The following is a 25,881-nucleotide window of genomic DNA, read 5'->3' on the forward strand; positions in this document are numbered from 1 at the left end:
ACAGGGATACATGACAATAAACTCACTTGACACTTGACTTGACACTCTGGTTTTAGTGTATTTGGTTTAATTTAAAGATACAGCATGGAAACAGGCCCTTCGGCCCACAGAATCCACACCGACCACCGATCGCCCGTACACTAGTTCTATCCCACACATCAGCGACGTAAGTCAAGAGTCAAGTGTTTTATTCTCACCTCCCAGTTAGAACAATGAAATCCTTACTTTCAGCAGCACAACAGAATATGTAAAAATAGTATTCTGTAAACAATGTTATAACGAGAAAACAAAACGGTGCATATTTATATATGGATATATAACTATATAAATATATATATGTGTGTGTGTGTGTGTATAATATATATACCCACACACACACACAATTTCCCTCCTGGGATTAATAAAGTTCTATCGTATAGTATTGTGTGTGTAGGAAGGAACTGTAGATGCTGGTTTAATCCGAAGATATACACAAAAAGCTGGAGTAACTCAACAGGTCAGACAGAATCTCTGGACAAAAGGAAAATATTACATTTTGTGTTGGGTCTGATATAGGTTCCTGCGCACCTTGGAATGTGGAAGGAAACTAGAGCACCCGGAGAAAACCCATGCGATCAAGTGGAAAAGGAGCAAACTCCATACAGACAGCACCTATATTCAAGATCAATTCTGGGTCTCTGGCACTTTTAGGCAGCAACTTTATGGCCAATGTACTGCCCCATGGTCTTGAACTGAATTAAAACATACAGAAGCTGTAAAGGAGGACATAGCGTGACTTAGAAATTTAAGACTGAAATGAATAGTTTCTTTTTTATTAGTAACCAAACTTATAACGTATAATTTTTTGTGTGTTGGAAACTAAAATATAGTGGCACAGCTGGTGGATTTGCTGCCGCACATGCCACACATGTGTTCGATCCTGTCCTCGGGCACTGTCTGGGTTGAATTTGCACATTCTCCCTGCAAGTGAGTGGGTTTCCTCCCACATCCCAAAGGTACATTGGCTTTGTAGGTTAACTTGTCTCTGATGCACAGGGATGGATGAGGGAAGTGGGATAACAGAACTTGTGTGAATGGGTACTTCTTCGGACTGATGTGAAGATGAGGGGGATGGGAAGAAGGAAGAGGCAGAGACAGTGCGCTGAGGGAGAGCTGGGAAGGGGAGGATAAAGCAGGGACTACCTGAAATTGGAGAAGTCAATGTTCATACCGCTTGGGTGTATACTGCCCAAGCGAGATATCAGGTGCTGCTCCTCCAATTTACGGTGGGCCTCTCTCTGTCCATGGAAGAGGCCCAGGATAGAAAGGTCGGATTCGGAATGGGAAGGATGTTGAAGTGCTGAGCCTCCGGGAGATCAGGTTGGTTATTGCGAACCGAGCGGAGGTGTTGAGCGAAGTGATCGCCAAGCCTGTGCTTGGTCTCACCGAGGTTGATCATACGCTGAATAATCCAACCACATTTTTGTTTGTAAGTGGAAAGAAATAATAGAAATTGCATTCATTACAACGTGTAAAAAGAGTTGAGATACTGTATTATAATTTTGCTGCATGTCATTGTGGTATATATCATGTCTTGATTGGTGAATATGTTTAGCTTGTGACTTTATTTGAAGCAGAAATAATATGTGAATGCTTCAATGAGCATAATTCCGACTGGTAACTATGCACTTCGTCCGAGCACACTATCGCACGCGTCATGCAAGCCGTCTTAAATTACCACCTAAATTGTCATTTGGCAACCTAAAACGCTGCCAAGGTTGCCCGGTTGCCAACAGAGAAAAAAGGTTAAGTGAGAGCCCTGCAAGATGTATAATATTTTTGACACTGTCATAGGCCTTTCTTACATATGCTATCACAATGCACTTAACTTAGTCTCTAAAGAATCCTTCAGTAATTTTCCTTGCCCTCTATTTCAGAATAATAGTGTTTTAAGCCAATAACTCAACACTAGCACTGGCAATAAATAAATAAATAAATAACGCAGCGTTCCAGCCCCTTATCTCATTGGCCACACTTGGCTGCAAATCGGGGTCAATCTGATGGACTCTGCCATCTTCCTCTAGTCGTGGGGGTGGGGGATTGGCAGGGGCCTCACAAGTAGAACAGCCCTAGGACTTCTTTTAATCTAAATCCAGCCCTGGTCTCTGCTTGTGATTTCCTCTAATTATTTGTTCAGCAACCTTTTTCTTTCAATCTCTCTCTCTCTCTATTTGAAATGGGACCATGCCTGGGGTGAAAGAGCCACTCAAACATTGTTGCATGAAGGGGTCCAACTCGAACAGACTAATCAGTGTGAAGAATGGTCTCAACCTGAAACGTCACCCATTCATTCTCTCCAGAGAAAACTTTCTAATGTACCAACGAACCTAGTTTCCCTATGACCGTTGGTGGTAGATCACAAAATCATATTTTCACGACAGAATAATATCGACTGAAAGTAATAATATATTTCCACCTTTTTTTGTTATTGGGGAACCTGCGTTGCCTATTTCCTTCGCTCCATAGATGATGCTGCACCCGCTGAGTTTATCCAGCTTCTTTGTGTACCTGAAGGAAAATAGGTCAGGCCGATTACTTTGGCGATTTGAGCAATTTACAGCAGAACAGTGAGCTAAGCTTGTAGGTGTACATGTGGACGCCATGACGGTTCTCGCTTATCAAGATGGCGCTACAATTTACCCATGGCCTACTACGGCGAGTGGGCGGTCGTGCTCTGATACAGTATATTTCCTTGTACCTCCGGCGCTTTAGCATCTTTGCTCTGAGCAGGTGCTCAGGCTGCGTTGTAGCGTCACATCCGCTCGTCCCGCCCACGGAGCGGAAGTTGTTTTACCCGTCAGGCGCCCGCGGCCGGTGGTAACTGCCGGAGTGACTCGAGCGGTAACCGGTGACCCTGCTCCAGCCCCGCCGCCCGCCAGCCCGCTTGCCCCAGCGGTCACGGCCACCCGCTGCACCCCCCCCTCTGCGGCAATCGCCCGCCTGTCCCCGAGCCCGGCCCGGCCGCTCGGGGATGGTCTCCCGCTGACATGGGCGGCAGCAGTTCCAAAGGCCGCGGCTTCTGGCCCTTCGGATCGGGCGCGCCCGCGGACGCCACCAATGGGGAGCGGCAGCAGAGCTTGGCCCGCTACCGTGCCGCACGCCTGGGCGCCACCCCCTTCGTCTTCAGCCGCAGGAGGTAACAGGCCCTTAGGCCCGCTGGGCCAGTGAGAGACGTTCCGGGGAAGGTGGGGGCTGGGAGGACAGGTGGAAGGAGAGAGGGCCCGGGCAGGGAGGGGAGAGGGCCGGGCCTGCGGACAGGAGGTGAGCCGAGAGGTGGCAGAAATGTTATGTGGGACGGAGAGGTCCGGGCGTTGAAAGAGAGAGGAGTGGGTTGTTTAATATCGGAATGGGAGGGGGTGGGATGCAGGTGCCTAGGAGATGTTATTTGGTAAAGGGAGTGGAGGTGCTCTGGGGAATTGTGTTGTTGGGGTAGGCGGATTTGCATGGGCAACGGGACGCGGAATGAGTAGGAGGGATGGGGGTGGAGGGTCGCTGGGGTTTTGGCAGGGAGCTGTGGGGCGACTGTTTGAATGCGCGGGGAGCACTGGTATTGGGCGGGGGGTGTTGCGTGGGCAGGAGACCCTGGAGAAGGGTGAGGTGTATTTAAATGGGCAGGTGGGGTGGGGGTGTTTGAATGGGCCAGTAGAGATGGGGTGTTGTACGAGTGGGGTGGGAGAGGTTGGATGGAAGTGTGATTGTATGAGCTTCTGCGGGATGGGGAAGGGTGAATAGAAAGGGACTGTGGGATTGCTTGAATGGGTGGGATTCCTGGGATGGGGGTGTTTGTATGGGCAGGGTGCCCTGGTTGAGAGGGGGGTGGTATTTCTATGGGTGTGCGGCTTGGGTAAGGGGGTGGATATATGGATGGGTAGCCCTGGGTGAAGGGGAGGTGTGTGGTGGGGGCCCTGGTTAAGGTGGTGAATGTGTTGGGGATCCTGGGTAAGGGGAGGTGTATGGGCGCTGAGCCCGGGGGGAAGGGTGGTGGACATTTGATGGGGGGGTATGGATGCGGGGCCTTTGATAAAGGGCAAAAGGGGTATAGGGGCACGGGGCCTTAGGAAGGGTGAAAGGGGTGTATTTGTATGGGGCCTTGGGGGAAATGGGTGGTGTACGTGTGTGGGACGAGAAAGGGGAGGGTGTAGGGGTGGGTACACTGGATAAGGGCGAGTATATGGGTGGGAGGCTTGGGGAGAGAGATGGTGTAAGCGTGTCATGCTCTTGGTAAGTGCGAAGAGCCTGTAAGTGTGCGGCGTTAGGGGTGTATGGGCACAGGGGGCTGGGTAAGGGGGGGGGGGGTGTAAGGTGCCTTGCTCTGAAGGAGGAAGAGGGGGGGGGGGTTGTTATATGTAATGGGAGTCGTCGTGGGTGAGGATAGGGGGTGAAAGGGATTTATGGGGGGGGGGGGGTTCTGGGTGACAGGGGATGTTTGTATGGGGGGGGGGGGGGGCTGGGTGACGGGGGCTGTTTGTGGGGGCAGGTTAGAGGGGGCAGGGAAGGAGCAGGAATAGAGAATGTTTTGGTAGGATTAGGTAACATCCAGTTGTCTGCTGCCCAGATCTGCCCAGAATGATATTAGATCTCAATTCTATTAGATGCTGATAGTGCTCTCATTTTGATGGTACTCAATTAACTTTCACATTCTTGTAGGAGTTCCCTATTGGAGCAGCACTCGGTGAGATGCTTGCTCTTGACCTTATTCTCCTGTTTATTCTAATAATTGCCGCTCTGATTAATTCCCATTGGGGACCTAAAAGTCAGCAGTTAATTGGGAGGGAAAATAAGTCTTGGTGCTTAGCTGTTTTGAGATCAACAGTCATCAGCTTTAGATTGTTGTCACTGTTATTCAATGTAAATACACTTTCTTATGAAGGTTCCTGTTTGCCGCTGCACAAATCTCTGCACTTCCAAATATGAAGATTTGTCAAAGGTGTGCTAGGTCTGGGCTTGAAAGGACACTTATCTAACTGAAAGTTTGTACAGTATTTTGTATCTTAGCTGTAAAAATTCTACCTTCCTCTAAGAGACCCATAAACCTGTAGATAATTGGGAGGGAAATTGAGTCTACATGTTTAGCTGTTCTAGGCAATAACATTTTGGGAAAAGTTGTCAAAATCGCAAATATGACCTGAGTAGCTCAATGAGGCTTGTCACTGATGTACTTATCAAGCCGCAAAGTTCACAAATCAATTAAAAAAAAAAAGAGTTTTTGCCTCTTAGTACAACTGATTCACAGAATAGTTTTGATGATTTAGAAATCTTTGCTGGGATGGCATTTTTATTACAACCTTTATGTTTGAGTGGGGTTTGGAATCTTTGTCTATGTACATGAATAGATGTAATAATTAAATTTCCTCCCTTGATGGTATTTGACAATGCATTACTGCCTAAGTTCTTTACGGAGTTGTCAGCTGAAAGTTCATCAGTGCATTGGAGCTTGATTCCACAGCCTTGTAACTGAATGATGACAGTACCATTGCTGAGTGAACATTGCTATGTGCAGAGGCATCTCAACCCATGAAGTCATGATTTGAAAGTTTAGAATTGTGTCAATTTGACAGAAAAGTAGTTTTTGTAGTAGTGGTCATAATTCAGGTTTACCAGAATTATAAGAAGGAATGAAAATTTAATTGGAAGTGATTTAACAAAAATGATTGGGATATGGCCACTTGAAATATATTCCAAATGTATACAGGCACCATCCCTAACTCTTCCTTCACTATATTGATGACTGCATCAGGGCAGCCTCATGCACGCATGGAGAACTAGTGATTTAATCAACATTATCACTAACTTCCACACTGGCGTCATATTAGCTTGGACTATCTCTGATACATCCGTGCCCTTCCTCGATAGACTATCAACTAACATCCACTATAAATCCACTGTCTCGCAGTTATCTGGACGGACCACATGTCCTCCCACCCTGTCTCTTGCAAGGAGGTCATCCCGTACTTTTAATTTCTCTGCCTCTGCTGCATTTGCTCCCAAAACTAGGCTTTCCATTCTAGGACATCTGAGATGTTATTTAGTAAATGTGATTTCCCCCCATTAATTTTGAAGATCGCTCAGCTGTGCCTCCTATGTGTTCCGTAGTTCTGCTCTTGCTCCCCTTCCCCGAAGATGGAAGAAGGATAGAGTTCCCCTGGTCTTTCACCCCACCAGCTTCTGCATCCAACACATTGTTCCCTGACATTTCTGCAACCTTCAATGATTCCACCATCAGTCACAACATCTCCACCTCTACCCCTTTATGCTTTCCATTGACCATTTCTTCCGCAACCTTTGGGTTCACTCATCCCATCTCACTCAAATTTCCTCCCCAGGTACTTTCCCCTGCAACAGAAAAACATGTAACACCTATTCCTATACATCCTCTCGCGTCCACCCAGAGACCCCAGAAGCCCTTCCAAGTGAGACAGAGGCCCATGTGCACCTTCTCTAATCTACTGCATTTGATGTTCCCTATTTGGCCTCCTTATTGGTGAGATCAAGCGTGGCCGAGGGGTCTATTTTGCAGAATACTCTTCACCTAGGCCACCTATCACCTGGTTGTTAACTATTGTAACTCCCTACAGATTACCAAATTGACCTCAGATAATAAAAAGTAACTGCAAATGCTGGTTTATACCAAAAATAGGCAAGTCTGTGGAAGTGTTCCGACCTGAAACATCACTAATCCATTTTCTCCAGAGATGCTGCCTAACCTGTTGAGTTAATCCAGCATTTTGTGTCTATCTTTTCCATACTGACCTTTCTGTCCTGGGCCGCCTCCATTGCCAGAGCGATGCCACACGTAAAGTGGAGGAACAGCGCTTCATATTCCACTTACAACACTGTATGAACATTGAATTCTCCAATTTTAGGTAAAACACCCACTCACTCTCTTCTCTCCCCCTCCATTTCTCCCACCATCCCATCTTATACACCAAACTCCCTTCTCACTTTCGCCTACATCGCCTATTTTACCACCACTTCTCTCCTTATTTGTCATTCTTTTGTTTTCTTTTCATCTCCACCTTTTGTCCATCCATCTGCCAATCAAACCCTCCTCACTTGTATCCACCTATCACTTGCCAAGCTTTATCCTTTTTCCACTTCAGCTTTCTCCCTCTACAACAAATGTAGAAGAAGGGTCCCGACTGGAAACATCACCTATCTATGTCCTTCAGCAATGCTGCCTGACATAAAGGTTCTCCAGCATTTTCTTTTGGTGAACTAGCACCTGCAGTTCCCGGTGCCTTCTCTATTCTAAATCCTGACTGATGAAGGCCAATATCCCAAAAGCTTTTACCACCGTATCTACTTGTGACAGTGCTTTCTCGGAACACTGTACCTGTACTCCTAGATCCCTCTGCTCTATAACACTACCCAGGGGTCCACCATTCACTACGATGGTCCTGCTCCAGTTTGTCGTCGCATGCCTCTCACTTATCTGCATTAAACTCCATTAGCCATTCCTCAGCCCACTTGCCCAGCTGATCAAAATCCTGTTGTAGTTTTTGCTAACCATCTTCAATGTGATACAATCTACTTTAAAGGTGGTGATTCAGATTCAAAGAAAATTGGTGGGGTATTCAAACTAGAGCGTTCTTCATGTCATAGCGTAGGGGTAAAATTACATAAAGGATAGTTAGTGAAATAAATACTAAAAATGTAAATCAAAAGTCTGAAAGGTGTTCGGTGTAAAAGTGAAATTCAGCCAGGAAAGAATATTGGTAGATAAAAAATGGAAAGATATTATTAAACTACGTAAACAACAAGCGGGTAACTGAAAGACGAATAGCCTATTGGTGACCAAATTATTGCTGTGTTTATCTGTGTGGAAGTGGGAAATATTAATAAGGCTCTTAATGAATACTTTACAGTTGTCTTCACGAGGAGATGAAGTCAATAAAGTAGGCTATACAAAAAACTAAGTCCATGGATCCAAGGTGAGGATGACAATTTTATATTTGGCTCAGTAGTAGGATGCAGGACGTGTTTGTAATGACTGGAAGCCCTTTTTCAGTATGTTTCTAAAGGGTTCTTGTGCTTTTTAAAATATTTAAATGTAGAAGGCATGATAAAGAATTTGCAGATAATAAATAAAAGCATGTTGACATAATGCAGGGGAGCTGAAGATGGCAGTGTTAAAATGTGTGCTCACAGGCTGGAGTCGTTGACCTCCAGGCCCGAGGTCAATAGTTCCTACAGCTTCTCCATCAGCCTAAGTGTTAGGACTGTTGATTCTGTTGGATGCTACTGCTCCATGGCCACATCTGGGCCAGGGCGATTAGCGTTGACACCAAGGGGTCCCGCTGCCCTTCCAATGTTAACTATGCCACTGACCTTATTCTCCCATCCCCACCCACCGCTTCCCTCCATGGTACCTCACCTGTGACCCCTCCCCCTTCCACAGTACCTCCTCTGAGCTCCCCTCTCCTCCTTCTATGGACATCCATTCCCATTACTCCTCCATTCCCCATCAGGATGACCTTATGGCCCTCTGGTTCTTTCTTGAACAAAAACACAAATAAATCCTATCAATGAACACTCTACTTCTACTTGGTGGAACTTGTTCTCATCCTCAACAACTTCTCCTTTGACTCCTCTAACTATCTTCAAGTTGAAGCTGTAGCCATGGACACTCGCACAGACCCCATTTATGTCTGACTTTTTGTTGGTTAAGCTGAACGTACAAAACTGTTCCAAATGTACACTGGCACCATCCTCACAACCCTACAATGATTACTGCATCAGAGCTGCCTCTTGCAACAGTGCAAAAGTTCATCAACGTAACCACTAACTTCCAATGTCAGTTTCTGATGGAGCCTTGACCATCAAACCACTTTATGATTTTCTAAATACATGATGCGAGTTTTCTGTACTGGTTTTGTATGTTACATCTATCCTGGTTAAGAGGTATATGGTTCTCTGGATAGAATCTGAAAATGCTTCCTTTAAATGCAGGACAAATTACATGCAGGGCAAGGTTTTTGAGGGAAGACTCTATAAATCTAGAAAGATGAGAATAACTCTAATGGCTGGGGAAAATGTTGTCATTCAAAGCAAGGTTCCCAAATATGCTATTATCTTTTCGCACTGATCCGAATGATATTCTAGTTTCGTACTATGCTGAGATCCTTGGCCATAACCTCAGTGTTGCAAATTTGGTTTAAATCCAGCAATGTACAACCCTAGCTAGGTGTTTTTTTAGTTTAGTTTATTGTCACGTGTACCAAGGTAGAGTGAAAAGATTTTTTTTCACTGGTGTGGAGAGACTGCTTACAAGGGCTGGTGTTGGATAGGCCTGAATGAGCTGTATTGGGAGTGTGGTCGAATGTTAACTCTTGTTGAGCAGGTGACCATAGGAAAGTGTCTGTGCTGCGGAGAACTGTGCAGCCAAACAGAGGGGGAGAAAGCAACTTAAATCCTTTCCACAGGTGAGGAGACACAGTAGGATCCGGGTGATCTGTTAGCAAAGGTCTGCACTCATTCTCAGTGCCAAGTAGCCACACTACTCTCCTGGTCCAAACATAACTAAATCTCTTACACAGGTTCTCCACACTAGGTTATTGGTAGTGCTAGCAAGAGGCAGGAATTTGCATCGGGTTACTGGTGCAGCTGAGAGCAAATGCAATATTCCAAGCCAGGTTATCAGCACAGCAGTGTGCAGTTGAGCCAAATCCTGTTTTTAAAAGAATACAGGGTTAAGTGCTTGCAGTGGAGGACGAAAAACTCCATAATGATTCAGCTTTGTGGAGTAGGGTTCTGGTGAGCTAATGCTTTGATACTAAGCTCTCTGGTTTACAACAGAAGTTGATTTTGTAATCAATTTGCTGTTGCAGTGTACATTACTTAATGGAAATCTGCACATTGTTATAGAAGGGCAGAATGGCTGTGCCTTTAATCAGCCTGCTGCTGATGTTCACAAGCAAATCATTTGGAGCAATTATTTATAGCAATTATTTTTGAGTCAATTTTAGTTCCACGTGGACATCCAAACATCGAAAATTGTTTCTAATGGTATAAAACAAGGTGCTGGAGGAACTAAATCGGTCAGGTAGCATCTGTGTAAGGATGGACATTGTTTCATGTTAGTTTGAAGTGTCCCAAAGTCTTAAAAGTGCAACCGTTTTTGCCAAAGTATGATTTCCAGCCTGCTTTTCTTTGATCAATTGCACGTAATATCCATTTTTAACTGGCTTTTGCTCATTTTTCCCTAATTGTAAGGACAAACATAGGTGTGTGTAACAATGCATATCACTGAGTGAAGAAGGGTCTCGACCCAAAACGTCGCCTATTCCTTCGCTCCATAGATGCTGCCTCACCCGCTGAGTTTCTCCAGCATTTTTGTCTACTGAGTGAAATGTACTGATTTCTGGAAATTGAAATATTTTCATTTTTTAGTTATTACCAAGGTTTCAATTATTTTTGATGACTTGAAAGATGTTTCCAGCATTTTCCTTAGTTGTTGCACATGTAACGAATATTGTCAATTGCATTGAGATGAATGGGTTTACTATACAAGTTGATTGCTTAACTAAATGGTTTGCTTACCCAATTCTGATTCCAAGTGCAAAGGCCACACTGTGTAGCAGATTCTCTTTTCTGAGTGACACTGAATCATGTGGTAGTTTGTTCTACTTTTTAACTAGTCATGTGCAAAAAGATCTAGTTGATGCATACACAAGCTGTCACTGGCCAAGATAAGACTAAATTGGACAGTTTGCAAGCTCAGGATTGTCTGTCCCCGAGGTAAACTTGTTGTTCATTTTTCAGAATCTGAGTTACTGGCAAGGCCAGTCAGCATTTATTTCCCAACACTAATTTCCTTTGAGAAGGTATTGGTTGCTGCTGCCTTGAACCACAGCAGTAGTACCTTCTTGTCTCCAGGATTTAGATTAGTGACATTTTGCAAGACAGAATGGTATGCAACTTTGAGAGGAAATTGCAGAGAGTGTTGTCTGTGCATCCCTGCTAACCTCTACTTTCTTAATGATAGTGACCATGCATTTGGGAGATAATGTTGTAGTAAACCAACTAGTGTTTTTTATATATGGTACACATTGCAATTATCTGCTACTGGTATGGGATATATATGTTTAGAGCAATGGACAATCAAGCAACATGCTGTATTTTGAATGGTGTTGAAATTCTTGAGAGAACTTTGCTCATCCAGACGAATGGCAAAATGTTCTACATGCTCCCCTGTGTCTTGGGACGTCAAACGTGTCAGAATATCAGCGTCATGCCTGCTCGCTCTTTATTGCCCTGTCCCGGTTGAGGTTCAGGTCAAACCTGCCACAACTATTCCCCCTGACCACCTTTTTTGCTCTTCTCAACCACTGGAACACATTTTCAAAAATGGTAAAGCTCAAAAGTATAGGTGGCCTTTTGAACTTATTTATGCTGTGTATTAGATAAATAAGTTTACACCATGTGAGGTTTTAATTTGTTCTGGAAAAGTGACATATGGATGTTTGTTCTTGGTGTATTTTGGAGGAACACATTGTGTGTAAATGAACAAGTTGATCTCTTGTATACATGATATGTTATTCATGTTATTTGAGTTAAATGGTGTTAGTTCTTCCCCTTAATTGGTGTAGTTGCAAATAATCTGGGCCAGTTCTCTTTTTTTAAGTGCATAAACTGGACCATTTACAAAGGCGGAAAGTGTAGCATTTGAGGTCTGACTTGGTTAATTTTATCGCATGCTTTACTCCTTGGTCCAACTATGCTGGACCATTACAAACATATGGAGATTTAATAAGGCATAGTAGATTTGTTTGCATCTGTCTTGCCATTCTGATGTTTTCAACATTTTACCTTAGCTGACCTGTATTTGTTATTTAAACCATCACCCTTTAGTGACGGGTTCAGAGAGATGCTAAGACTTTCCAGTTACTACAAAACACATCATCCAACATTTTAAATTCCTCTTTCATTTGCCAAGTCTTGAATCAAACTCGTATGTTAATTTGTTTTGGTCAAATTTCAGAATAAGTCAATAAAGGAAATTCTAATTCTAATTCATTTGAAATTCTTATCATTTTTTACTTCACTCTTAAGTAGGGATGGAATATAGACATCAAATATTGTTTCAAGTGCAGGAACCAGCTCTCAACGTGACCCATAGTCGATTAAATTATTGGGAACCTATTGGGTTTTTTTTTGCATCTGTTTGTTACAATATATTTTGAATATTTTTATTTAAGATGTTTTTTTGCATAATTTTTTCTCCAGTTTTCTTCCCTCCTGAAGGCGCTGACTCTTGATGGGCACGGTTCTATGAGTGCTGGCAACCATCATCAAAGTGGCCATTCTTCATGTGTGAGCCTAGACAGTGAGTGTTCCAGGCTGTTTAACTGCGGAGGGTATAACAGGCAAGCCTGATCCTGTTCTAATCTGTTATCCAATATAGCCACTCGGTATAGGGAAGTGGATAGCAGTTGGGAGCTGAGATCTGGCTGATTTATCTTATTCCTCTTTCTACTCCCTCCTTATTCAAACTGTAGATATTTTGAGGCCAATTATATTGCTTCAATAATCAATGATTCGATAAAACTTTATTATCACATATTTCTCGGTACGGTGAAATGCTGTTTTGCATACATACCCGGTAGAATCGTACAGCAGACCTAGGCAGTACATAAGAGTCACCAGATAACAAAGTTAAAGACAAATCTTGAGATTAAACTCAGGTATGCTGATTGGTATACATTGAGTTACTTTCAGCGATTTCTTTGCCAAACAGTCTGCTGTAGGCTGTTTTTGTAATGTTAATGAACAAGCTCCATAGTTCAAATTTTAAAATTTAGAATCATTTAGCAAAGTATGGAAAAAGTAAAACTGGAAATATTTAATAATGCACATTTTCTAACATTAATGAAACTTTCCTTGGGACAAAAATTCAGTCAATAATCCCACACGTGTTAATGAGCAGATGATATATAATTCAGAATTTGGCAAACGTTACCATTTTCTTTTATAATTGAGCTGGCATTACTGAAAGCTTACTGGGAGAGTTGGTGATATTCCCAGGGAATTAGGACTTTTGCTTGGGAAATCACCCCAAGAACTATCTTTAGGAGTGCCATCAAATCTTGAAGCATGATCAATATCTCTTAACATATATCAATCTGGATGGGTGCTTTTCTTAACAGTACATATCAGGATGCTTCACATTACTGAAAAAGAACTTATTTTATGTTTGGATGCAAAATCCTTTTTTTGTAGCCAATCCCAACAATTCAATCAATGTATTTTTTCACCAGAAAGATCATTTGGTTTAGAAATGGAGAGGTTTAGAATTTTCAGCTGTAGCAGTCACTTATCATTCATGTAATTACACAAAGCTGTGGTTTTGTTCACGAGTGGGCGTATAAATATTCTCAACTTAACAAAAAAAAATATTTTATCCTTGTAGCTCAATGTACTATGATGAAGATGGCGATTTGGCACATGAATTCTATGAAGAAACCTTTGTCACAAAAAATGGAAGGAAAAAAGCAAAACTGAAAAGAATTCATAAAAATTTAATACCTCAGGTGAGAGCGAGCCAGGTTCTATATTTTGGAGTAATTTTATTTTCTTAGGCCAATGGACTGACTTAACGTCATTCATAATAAGGAATGGATGCCTAAAGACTACTTCATGCTCCATAATTTGACAATGTGCTGACTGCTGTTATCTAGTTAAGCAGAGTGTGCGTTGCATACGTGGCATTCTGCACTTACTGGACTGTGGCATTGAAGTGTCTATCTGAATTGTGCTTGTTCCTGGAAATATTTTCAAATATGAGGCCCAGTTATGTAGGTGTTTATATTTTCCTTTTAAGCTAATTAAGAATCCAGTGTGTTGCAGATAGTTGAGTAATACAGCATTTTTGATTTATGTGGGACAGCAAATTTTCTGTGAAGTATGAATGCTATGATAGCCATTTTCAGCCTCCTGTGGTAGTTGGGATTTTGCAATTGGCCAAGAACAAACTCACAGAGAGAACAACTTTACCACTAGGGTGGGCATGTGGAAGTTTTTAAAGCCATTCAGTAAGATTGAAGCAGGTTTGAGAGATTGAGGGAAAAAATATATATGCCAGATCTTTTTCAACGGGAGTAGTGCTAATAAAAAATGTACACCTTGTGTAAAGCCAATGTTCACTATTGGTTGAATTCAAATTTGAAATTGCAGAAATTTTCCAGTTTCAGTGCCACTGAGGTTTCATTGTACGTATCTGTCTGTACCTTCCTCCTCTTGCTACCAAATGATGGCTAGAAATTAGGCTTTGGACCATGTGAAGTGCTGTGACCATCAAGCAATGAAATGTGTGGCAACTCAATCATCTAAAAAGCTCTTCATGTGAACAAACTATTTGGTTGCTTAATACTAAATATGCATACGGTTACAGTGAAAAGGATAATTATTCATTTAACAAACATCACAATTAGTGCATTGAAACGTATGTCAAACTGGTAGTGTGTATAACCATGTGTTGAATAATCAATGAACACTGGATATTTTGATCTTCACTCCCCGCAATGGCTGATCTTATTTCTTTGTTTTGACAGGGGATGGTTAAACTGGACCATCCGCGAATCCATGTGGATTTCCCAGTGGTTTTATGTGAGGTGTGACCGGAATGGAAGTTTCTGTCAGAGTAAAACTGGACTATAGGAGTTTGCCAGATGCTGAACCCTTGATGGTCCTTTATTTTGGCGATGGAGACTGGCCTGATGAGTGTGTGGCACCTGTTTAATTTCTGTAGTTTTTAATGCTAGGAGCCAAACACTCAAAATGTTCTCTCTGTATGATTGTCTGTAGAGTGATCTGTTAAATTGAATCCATTTATAAGAACACACAGTACAGATGTACACGAGAATACCTGCTATTTCAAGTAATTGTGTTAGATTACTGTGACATATGTTAAAAACCAATGTAAATAGTAGCTTTAATTTAATGCAGTCACCAGGGGTGTTTAAACATTTGAGTTCTGTATATAGTGCTGGACAATGTTCAGCAGTAAATATAATGGCATATCTATGAAAATTGATATAGTTGTTAAGTTTTGTTATTTATGAATGACTATTTTGTTTGTTAATTTTCTCATACTATATAATAAAAAAAATCCAGTGAATCTCTGAACTTGTTCTTAATTGCCATGTGAAAAGAAAAATAGTTGAAAACTTGAAATACATATTCCAAATGTACATGTGTTTTCATGTACATGCATGTAATGTATCTAAGTGTGCGCAAGCTGAGACTGGAAATTTAGAGGAAGCCGAAAATGACTGAGAAAATAACTTGGCTGCCGAGCTCACTTCATCAATTTTGAATTATTTATTTCCTGCGGTGGCCCAACAAATAGTGCTCCTGCCTCACAGCTCCAGCAGTCATGATCTCTCTCTCTCATGGAAGCTTGACCATGGAAATAAATTTTGATCTGATACCCACAAAATCTGGCACTGAATTGAACTGGAACTCTTGGCATTGGAAAATACTTAAATCCTATATATTTTTCAGACATTAAAACTAAATGTCATTTTAATTGCCGGTATTATCACAGCAAAAAAATAGTATTTTAATCATTTAACATGAATAAGTAGTTATAAATTTTAACTCCATTTACTTTGGCAGGTGAGCTGCCACTAACTGTTGCATACCAGATATTGAAGTTGAACCACATCATGCTAGTAAGTACAATTTGAGCATGTTGATTTAATGCTGGAGAGAATTTCATCAGGATTATGTGCGCTTTGATGGGGAATCTCGCAGTTGATAGCAATCCCATACTGCTGCTGTCCTTGTCCTAGGTTGAGAGAGAGAGTATAGGATGTTTTTCAAACCCTTGATGAATTGCTGCAATGCATTTTTGCAAAACTATTATTAGCAAGAATTCTGCTTTCATTCATCGAATTGGAACAACCCTCCTGGCCCTGTACAAACAACCATAACCCTGACCTGGAATTAGTAATCCAAAGTTAAAAATTGCAGTTTGAGTGTGGAACAATACCCTTTGCCCAGGGCTGGATTTAGATGAAGAGAGGCTGTTCCACTTGTGAGGTCCCTCCCAATCCCCCACCCCCACGACTAGAGGAAGATGGTCCACCAGATTGACACCGATTTGAAGCTGAGCATGGCCAATGAGATAAGGGGCTGGAAAGCTGCGCTTATTTAGTTATTTATTTATTGCCAGTGCTAGTGTCGAGTTATTGGCTTAAAACACTTATTCTGAAATGGAGGGCAAGGAAAATTACTGAAGGGTTGTTTAGAGACTACAGTGCGTTGTGACAGCATATGTAAGAAAGGTCCATGACAATGTCAAAAATATACAGCTTGCAGCGCTCTCACTTGGTTTTTTTTTCTCTGTTGTCAACCGGGCAACCTTGGCAGCTTTTTAAATTGCCAAATGACAGTTTAGGTGGTCATTTAAGACGGCTTGCATGACGCGTGCGATAATGTGCTCGGACGAAGTGCGTAGTTACCAGTCGGAATTATGCTCAATGAAGCATTCACATATTATTTCTGCTTCAAATAAAGTCACAAACTAAACATTCACCAATCAAGACATGATATATACCACAATGACATGCAGCAAAATTATAATACAGTATCTCAACTCTTTTTACCCATTGCAAGGGATGCAATTTCTATTATTTCTTTCCACTTCCAAACAAAAATGTGGTTGGATTATTCAGCGTATGATCAACCTCGGTGAGACCAAGCGCAGGCATGGCTATTGCTTCGCACACCACCTCCACTCAGTTCGCAATAACCAACCTGATCTCCCAGTGGCTCAACACTTCAACTCCCTTTCCCATTCCGAATCCACCCTTTCTGTCCTCGGCCGCCTCCATGGCCAGAGTGAGGCCCACCGCATATTGGAGGAGCAGCACCTCATATTTGCTTGGGTAGTTTACACCCAAGCGGTATGAACATTGGCTTCCCTAATTTCAGGTAGTCCTTGCTTTCTCCCTCATCCCATTCCCAGCTCTCCCACAGCCTACTGTCTCTGCCTCTTCCTTTCTTTTTTGTATCTCTCCCTCCACCCCCCAGACATCAATCTGAAAAAGAGTCTCGACCCGAAACGTCGCTATTCCTTCGCTCCATAGATGTTGCTTTACCCGTTGATTTTCTCCAGCTTTATTGTCTACAATTGGGATCCCACCACTAGCCACATCTTCTCATCTCCTCCCCTGTTGGCTTTCCGCAGAGACCGCTCCCTCCATAACTCCCTGGTCAATTTGTCCCTTCCCAACCAAACCACCCCCTCTCCTGGCACTTTCCCTTGCAACCACAGGAAATGCTACACTTGTCGCTTTACCTCCCCCCTTGTCTCCATTCAAGGACCCAAGCAGTCTTTCCAGGTGTGGCAGATGTTCACCTGCACCTCCTCCAACCTCATCTATTACATCCACTGATCTAGGTGTCAGCTGCTCTGCATCGGTGAGACCAAGCGTAGGCTTGGCGATCGCTTCGCCCAACACCTCCGCTCGGTTCACAATAACCAACCTGATCTCCCGGTGGTTCAGCACGTCAACTCCCCCTCCCATTCCGAATCCGACCTTTCTGCCCTGGGCCTCTTCCTTGGCCAGAGTGAGGCCCACCGTAAATTGGAGCAGCAGCACCTCATATTTCGCTTGGACAGTTTACACCGCAGCAGTATGAACATTGACTTCTTCAATTTCAGGTAATTCCTGCTTTCTCCTCCCCTTCCCAGCTCTCACTCAGCCCACTGTCTCCGCCCCTTCTCTTCTCAATAAGGTGGTGGGGGGGTGTCTCAGGAAATGTTCATTGTACTCCTAAACATCAACTAAAAATTCAGCAGTTAAAACATATTGCTCTGTGTTATTCATCCACTAGAGGGCATTGAAACAATACAATTACAATATAGAAACAAGGATTTGCAGATGCTGGTTTGTAAAAAAAAGAGTGCTGGAGTAACTCAGCGGTTCAGGCTGCATCTCTGGAGAACATAGATAGGTAATATTTTGGATTGGCACCTTTCATTCTTAAGAGGGGCCCTGACCTGAAATGCCAACCATCCATGTTCTCCATTAGAATTACAATACCTGATACATAGTGCTCAAGCCTCTAAAACGTAGCGATCTGTTCATGCTGAATTTCAATGAAGCTTAAAAAAAAGTTTTAAAATATCCAATGTGGTAGCAAAACCATAGAACAAGCATTTCCTTATTGGCAGTGACTGGTGGGGTGCCGCAAGGCTCGGTGCTGCGACTGCAGCTATTTGCAACATACATCAATGATTTAGATGAAGGGATTCAAAGTAACATCAGCAAATTTGCAGATGACACAAAGCTGGGTGGCAGTGTGAACGGTGAAGAGGATGCTATGAGGATGCAGGGTGACTTGGGCAGGTTGGGTGAGTGAGCAGATGCAGTATAATATGGATAAATGTGACGTTATCCACTTTGGTGGCTAGAACGGGAAGGCAGATTATTATCTGAATGGTATCAGGTTCGGAAAAGAGGAAGTACAATGAGTCCTGGGGGGTCCCTGTACATCAGTCACTGAACGTAAGCATGCAGGTACAACAGGCAGTGAAAAAAGCTAATGTCATGTTGACCTTCACAATGAGAGGAGTTGAGTATAGGAGCAAAGCGGTCCTTCTGCAGTTGTACAGGGCCCTGGTGAGACCACACCTGGAGTACTGTGTGCAGTTTTGGTCTCCTAATTTGAGGAAGGACATTCTTGCTATTGAGGGAGTGCAGGGTAGGTTCACGAGGTTAATTCCTGGGATGGCGGGACTGTCATATGATGAAAGAATGGAGCGACTGGGTTTGTATTCACTGGAATTTAGAAGGATGAGAGGGGATCCTATAGAAACATAAAATTATTAAGGGATTGGACACGCTAGATGCTGGAAACATGTTCCTGATGTTGGGAGAGTCCAGAACCAGGAGGCACAGTTTAAGAATAAGGGGCAGGCCATTTAGAACTGAGATGAGGAAAATCTTTTTCACACAGAGAGTTGTGAATTTGTTGAGTTCTCTGCCTCAGACGTCAGTGGGGGCCGAATCCCAGGATGCATTAAAAAGATAGTTAGATAGAGCTCTTTGGGCTAGCGGAATCAAGGGGTATGGGGAGAAGGTAGGAACAGGGTACTGATTGTGGATGATCAGCCATGATCACATTGAATGAAGGTGCTGGCTCTAAGGGCGAATAGCCTACTCCTGCACTTATTGTCTATGTGTGTATCTATGTATTGCCATGCTCATCCATTTGAGATAATGATCATGATCACACTGCTCTATCTTGTTCCTCTACTCAGGATGTTTGATTCATGAAATCCAAATGGATTCTGAGATGTTGCTTGTTAGTAGCTCTGCAGATGCTAGCCCTCTAGATTTACATTGTGTGTTCCAGTAGTAAAATAAGAGATACAGTATGCACCCTGTATTCATTTCACCTCTTGTCGTTTTTTGACACAATACTTCCAGTATTGGTGTGTCTTTCACACGTGGTCCAATCCCAGCAAATGACGATTACTCAATCTCACTTTTATTGAAGGGATTCCCTTAAGAGAAATGTTATTCTGTCTCGTGTGAACAATTGTTGGTAATCCAGTTGTTCAGATCACTACCATGGATACGATGCAATTCTTGGATTGACGACAAATTGAAATGTGCTGAGTATTTTCTTCGAGTAAACCCGGGTGAGCAGTGTGGAATTCTGTGCTGGGTAAATGCAATCGAAAGGAACACAACAGGTAACAAAGTGAGAAAGAGAAAAGCCATATTGCCTCCATTGATGGCAAGAGTATGCTTTAACACACAGTCTGGAAAAACAGATCTCATGTATGCGTGTGGAGCAGACAATTCTATTCTAAGGGCACTAGTGTGGAAGCTTCATCAATGGCAGAAGAAAGAGAAGTGCTATTTTGTACAAGAGAGAGTTAGATTTAGTTCTTAGGGTTAAAGGAGTCAAGGGATTTGGGGAAAAAGCAGGAACAGGGTACTGATTTTTGATGATCAGCCATGATCATATTGAATGGCGATGCTAGGTCATGTACCTATTTTTCTATGTTTCTATGTACATGTACCATCTTCTGCTGAATGAGAGTGAAGGAACTTTCAGCTTGTGATCCAAGATGCATGACACTCTTATTTTTTAACAGAGCGCATGTAAGGTTTGGAGTTCAGAGCAAAGAGCCATTGATGTTAGTGAATGAGAAATTTCCTCCTCCAAAAGAACATATCCCTCACAGAAACATTATTAGGCAGACACTGTTGTCAGAAAGTGCTGCATTTATTTTAGGGTGGCACGGTAGTGCAGCGGTGGAGTTACTGCCGTACAGCGTCAGAGACCCAGGTTTGATCCTGACTATACGTGCTGTCTGTATGGAGTTTGTATATTTTCCCCATGACCTCGTGGGTTTTCTCTAGTTGCTCCACACTCCAAAGAGATGCAGTTTACTCCCACATTCCAAAGACATGCAGGTTTGCAGGTTAATTGGCTTTGGTAAAAATTGTAAATTGTCCCTAGTGTGTAGGATAGTGCTAGTGTATGGGGTGATCACTGATCGACGCAGACTTAATGGGCCGAAGGACCTGTTTCTGTGCCGTATCACTAAACTAAACTTCAGAGGCACAACCCCAAGATTCCGTGTTCTGTGACCTGTCAAGATCAGGTAGAAAAAACCCTTTCTGAGAACCTGAATGCTCCCATTTTCGCCTTCTACTGGTCTTCTCACAAAGACTTTTGCTAAGAACTAAAGACCCAAGAACTCATCGCCCCTTCATGTAAACTAGTCCCTGAAAGAGGTTTAACATAAATAGCATGTGGATCTAGAAATATTTCGGAAGCACGTCTTCAGTTGATTTGTTCGTAATTCAAGAAACATTCAGAGGGCTGGAGCTACAGAAGCAACATTGGATGAAATGCTAGTCAGAAAACAAGTATCGTCGAGGGTGAGGTTTAATTTGTTCAATTAAATGTAAATGGTTCCTATACAGCAGGCTCAGTGGTGAATGCGAATGGGTGGTTAATGAATTTTCAATTATTGGAAAACAATGGCAGTTGTCAAGAAGATGCATCTCCCGAAGCCACTCTTCACAAAAATGAGTCATTCACTTCATTAGCTGTACTGAAAGTACAAAATATTTATTTCTTGGAATTTACAAATGCGTTCTGGTAATGATGAACATGAAAACACTAAATTGTTGTAAAAACCTGCCTGGTTCACTGATGTTCCTCAGGGAGGAGGTCTACTGTCATTATTCTCTCTGGCCCATACATGATTATCCCTCTGGGATATACATATAGGGCCTCTAGTCTATACAGGACTCGAGGGACTGAGCTATAGGGAAAGGTAAATCAGGCTGACACTTTATTATTTGGAGTGCAGTAGGCTGAGGCATGATTTAATAGAGATGTAAAAATCATTAGAATAAATCGGGTAATGCACAGTCTTTTGCCCAGAGTTGGGGAATCAAGAACTAGACGACATGGGTTTAAGTTGAGGGGGGAAAGATTTAATGGGAATTTGAGGGGTGACATTTTTATACCAAGGGTATGGATGGAACAAGCTTCCCGGGGAGGTAGTTGAAGCAAGTATTAATGCAACCTTTAAGAAACATTTAGACAGGTACATGGATAGGATAGGTTTAGAGGGATATGTGCCAAAAACAAGCAAGTGGGACTAGTGTGAATGGGACATGTTGGTCGGCGTGGGCAAGTCAGGCCCTAGAGCCTGTTTCCACACTCTATGACTCTATTTCACATTTGGAACAAGGGAATTGATTCACAACAGTCTTCTGAAGTGGCTTAGCAATCCACTCATTTGCATCGTAGTTTGCACAATGAAACAACAAAAGCATAAAGATGAACAGGGCACCTGATACTAATCTCGGCTCCAATATCAGACGTACAAAAGTATTCCCTGCTCACTAACGTCTGGGACTAGTGTCTACATTGGGAAGACAAACTCACTGACTGGTCAAGCACACCCTGATATGGTTATACTCAAACTCTGAGAAACATTAAGTGGACTGGGTCTGCAGCAGCCTTTTAGAAGCAACTATGTAAATGTGAAAAGTGACTCGTAAAAAATAAGGTCAAGGTAACATTTAATTTGTTAAATTAAACATTAATGATTCCTAAAAAGCAAGCACAGTGCCGATGAATGAGAGATTAATGGATTTTCAATTACTGGAAAACATTGCCAGTTGATGAAATGCGCTGGTGCTCTGTTACAATTTCTGAGTACATCATGTACCCTCCTGCTGGAATGATCCACTAGAGGGCAGGTGCAGTGGGACACAGGAAGGAGGCAGTGCTCTGGGAGTCACCAGCAATTGGTGCTAATGAATTCTTGTGGCCGCAGGTCAAACAAGAAACATCTTCCTGAATATTATTTACCATCCTTCCTTAGATGATGAATCAGTGCTCCCCCAGATTGATCAGCACTTAAAAGAGATCTAAAAGTAACAAGAGCACAGGATGAGCTTTAATGTCTATTGCCAAGAGTGGCTTGCTAGCACTGCCACCAAGCTGATCCCAGAACACTATCTCCTTCCTGTGTCCCAATGGATGAAAATGTAGATGGATTGATGAGTAAGTTTGCAGAAGGCACATAAATTGGTGGAGTTGAGGACAGTGAAGAAGACTTTGAAGGATACAGCAGGTAATAGTCAGTTGAAATTTGTGTGAAGTAATGTCAGATGGAGTATAATCTGAGCCAGTGTGAGATATTGCTCATTCAGAGGTCAAATGTAAAAGAAAAGTGTACAGTTAAGGACCCTGATCTGCATTGATGTACAGAGGGATCTTACAGACCGTCCACCTAAACCGTTCCTATCCCTGTATCTGTCCAAGTGTCTTTTAAATGTTGTTACAGTACTGCCTCAACTACTTCCTCTGGCAGCATGTGTAGAAAAGAATTGCAGATGCTGGTTAAAATCAAAGGTAGACACAAAATGCTGGAGTAACCTAACGGGACAAGCAGCATCTCAGGTCGGGTTGAGACCCTCCTTCTGAAGAAGGGTCTCGACCCGAAACGTCACCCATTCCTTCTCTCCACAGATGCTGCCTGAGTTATTCCAGCATTTTGTGTTCCATATACCCACCACCCTTGTGTGAAAAGGTTGCCCCCCATGCTATTAAATTTCCCCCTCTTATCTTAAACCTATGCCTTCTAGTTCTTTATAACCCTATCCTGAGAAAAGGATTCTGTGCATCCATCCTTACAAACTTACAACATTCTTAAGGGGTTGGACAAGCTAGATGCAGGAAGATTGCTCCCGATGTTGGGGAAGTCCAGGACAAGGGGTCACAGCTTAAGGATAAGGGGGAAATCCTTTAAAACCGAGATGAGAAGAACTTTTTTCACACAGAGAGTGGTGAATCTCTGGAACTCTCTGCCGCAGAGGGTAGTCGAGGCCAGTTCATTGGCTATATTTAAGAGGGAGTTAGATGTGGCCCTTGTGGCTAAGGGGATCAGAGGGTATGGAGAGAAGGCAGGTACGGGATACTGAGTTGGATGATCAGCCATGATCATATTGAATGGCGGTGCAGGCTCGAAGGGCCGAATGGCCTACTCCTGCACCTAATATCTATGTTTCTATCCTATTTATTTCTCTCATACAACTCTTTTTGATCACTCATCTCTCCTGCTCTCCAAGGAATGAACTCCTAGCCTGCCAAACCTCTCCCTACAGCTCAGACCCTTGAATCCTGGCAATATCCCTGTAAATCTTCTCTGCGCTCTTTCCAGTTTAATGGTATCTTTCCTATGGCAAGGTGATCATAACTGAACACAATACTCTCAGTGCAGACTTACTGACAGCTTGTACAAATGTAACATAATGATCCAACTTCTATACTCAGTTCCCTGATTGATAAATGTGCCAAAAGTCTTAGTCACCACTTTCAAAGGGCTTGTTGTATGCAAGTTGGTCACATTTCCACATTACATCAGTGAATACACTTCAGAAGTATTTCATGGGCTATCAACTGTGCCTTGAAGCTGTGCAAACAGGGCACAACTTCAAATATTTTATACACCACTTCAAATCAATCCCTTGCATCAGACATCCTCAGCCAATTCTGGATTAAGTATCATAACTCTTTCCCAGCAGATGGTGCTAAAACTGCATTCTGCTCAGCCTATGCATGTGCCTGAAAACATTGACCCAGGATGGAGAAAGGGTCCAAATCTTATATAACGCTATATGAATATGATTCCCACAGTAGCTCATTCCCATTAGTGAGGCAAAGGAATGGATGGTGCTTTCCTCATCCACAACCAATTGATCAATAAGGGTTTTTATGGATAAATATGTTAGGAACATCACTGAAAGTATGAAGAATATGGGTCCCATTGACTCCTTTATTATGGGATACTTCAGTGGCATGGGCTAAGTTTAAAATATGGTCGAGATCAAAAGATAGCCTTGGGGAATCAGGGTATCCATGCGGAGTCTTTTAGGAAGCTACAGGGTAAATTGCTATGGAAAGCCTGGTCTTGAAGAAGTGAGACACTTGTCTCTCAGGTTACATTCAGGAATAAGTTGGGGGAAATCACACAGGCTCTTCTGAATGTTGAACTGTTAATTCGCTGTGTCAAATTGTCTTCAATGTTATGATTTGGAATGAATATGCTCATTCCAACATTTACGTATCCTTATCCTTATATACTTATCCTTTACCCTTTATCTATATACTATTAAGTGTGTGTGTGTGTGTGTGTGTGTGTGTGTGTGTGAGATATTCAGCCTTTGGTTTCCATTTCGCTAACTAATTCACTGTTACATTCACTCATGCACTCCTCAAAACATTTGGACATTTTTATGTCCACCTTTTTTAATAAAATCCTCCACCCCCCCCCCCCCCCCCCCCCCCCCCCCCCCCCCCCCCCCCACCCCCCCCCCCCCCCCCCCCCCCCCCCCCCCCCCCCCCCCCCCCCACTCATTCATTTTGTCGTCTCCTGCTGGCCAGTGACCATAACAGCTGCTGACGCCCGGCTCTGCTCGTAAAACGCCAACATTTTTTCCAACCGCTGGTGCCCAGCCCGGCTCTGTCACGCTGCCTCAAGCCAAACATCGGCCTTCGGCCGAAAAGCAGCGGGGGAACAGCCAGCATGACAGAGCTGGCGTGCCACAAGCGCCGAGGATGCCAGGCCTCAGAGTCTCTGATCATTCCACAGTGAGTTCAGTTCGGTAACAACCCCCTCCCAACCCCCCTGGGATGGTGCACTTGGTCTAGTATAATTTAAAAACAAAGACATGTTTGCAGTTTAATTTCAGTTTAAATTGGTTTTGAGATACAGCATGGAAACAGCCTCGACACTCCACTGAGTCCACGCCGACCATTAATCCACCTGTTCCACTGGTTCTATGTTATCCCACTTGTGCACCCTCTCCTTATACATGAAGGGCATTTAACAGATGCCAATTAACCTTTGGAATGTGGGAAGAAATTGGAGGAAACCTGCGCGGTCACTATGCAAACTCCATGGAGTCAGTAATTTTTCTGTGTTTGTTTCTCTGCTATGGGAAGTAAATCAATTTTGGCTTTGCAACTTTCTATAAATCATAATAGATTGAGAACTGGATTTGTAGTCAATATTGGCCTCAATTGCTGATTTTTCAATCACAGCTTGTACCAGAAAAATCCACATTTGCAATCCCTCAGGAATTTATCAAATGTTGAGTTGAGTTTAGTTTATTGTCATGAAAAAAAATTTGATGTGTGCTAACCAGTCAGCTGAAAGACAATGCATGATTGCAATTGAGCCATCCGCAGTTAATGTTTTAAAGCCAATTATGTGCTTTGAACAGTTAGCACTGTTGAATTATCGCAGCCAATTAGTCATGGCAAGTTTACACATTTTTTTCCGAGTAA

The 25,881-nt window shown here is 42.9% G+C and overlaps 1 protein-coding gene across 2 annotated transcripts; it reads left to right on the forward strand.

Annotated features, from left to right (window-relative positions):
• Window positions 1-2,848: 2,848 nt before the first annotated feature.
• On the forward strand, window positions 2,849-15,154 carry LOC129704559 (tumor suppressor candidate 2-like). 2 transcript variants are annotated; one of them, XM_055647757.1, is made up of 5 exons: window positions 3,037-3,175; window positions 7,905-7,970; window positions 12,265-12,404; window positions 13,448-13,568; window positions 14,589-15,154. In XM_055647757.1, the coding sequence occupies exons 3-5, from the start codon at window positions 12,310-12,312 to the stop codon at window positions 14,652-14,654; spliced, it is 282 nt and encodes a 93-aa protein (XP_055503732.1). In that variant the 5' UTR covers window positions 3,037-3,175; window positions 7,905-7,970; window positions 12,265-12,309; the 3' UTR covers window positions 14,655-15,154. The 2 variants fall into 2 exon arrangements, with proteins under 2 accessions (XP_055503731.1, XP_055503732.1); XM_055647756.1 differs by lacking the exons at window positions 7,905-7,970; window positions 12,265-12,404 and having other exon boundaries at window positions 2,849-3,175.
• Window positions 15,155-25,881: the final 10,727 nt, after the last annotated feature.

The sequence above is a fragment of the Leucoraja erinacea genome, chromosome 16 (genome assembly GCF_028641065.1).
Source record: "Leucoraja erinacea ecotype New England chromosome 16, Leri_hhj_1, whole genome shotgun sequence".
In the NCBI taxonomy this organism is placed as follows: Eukaryota; Metazoa; Chordata; class Chondrichthyes; order Rajiformes; family Rajidae; genus Leucoraja; species Leucoraja erinaceus.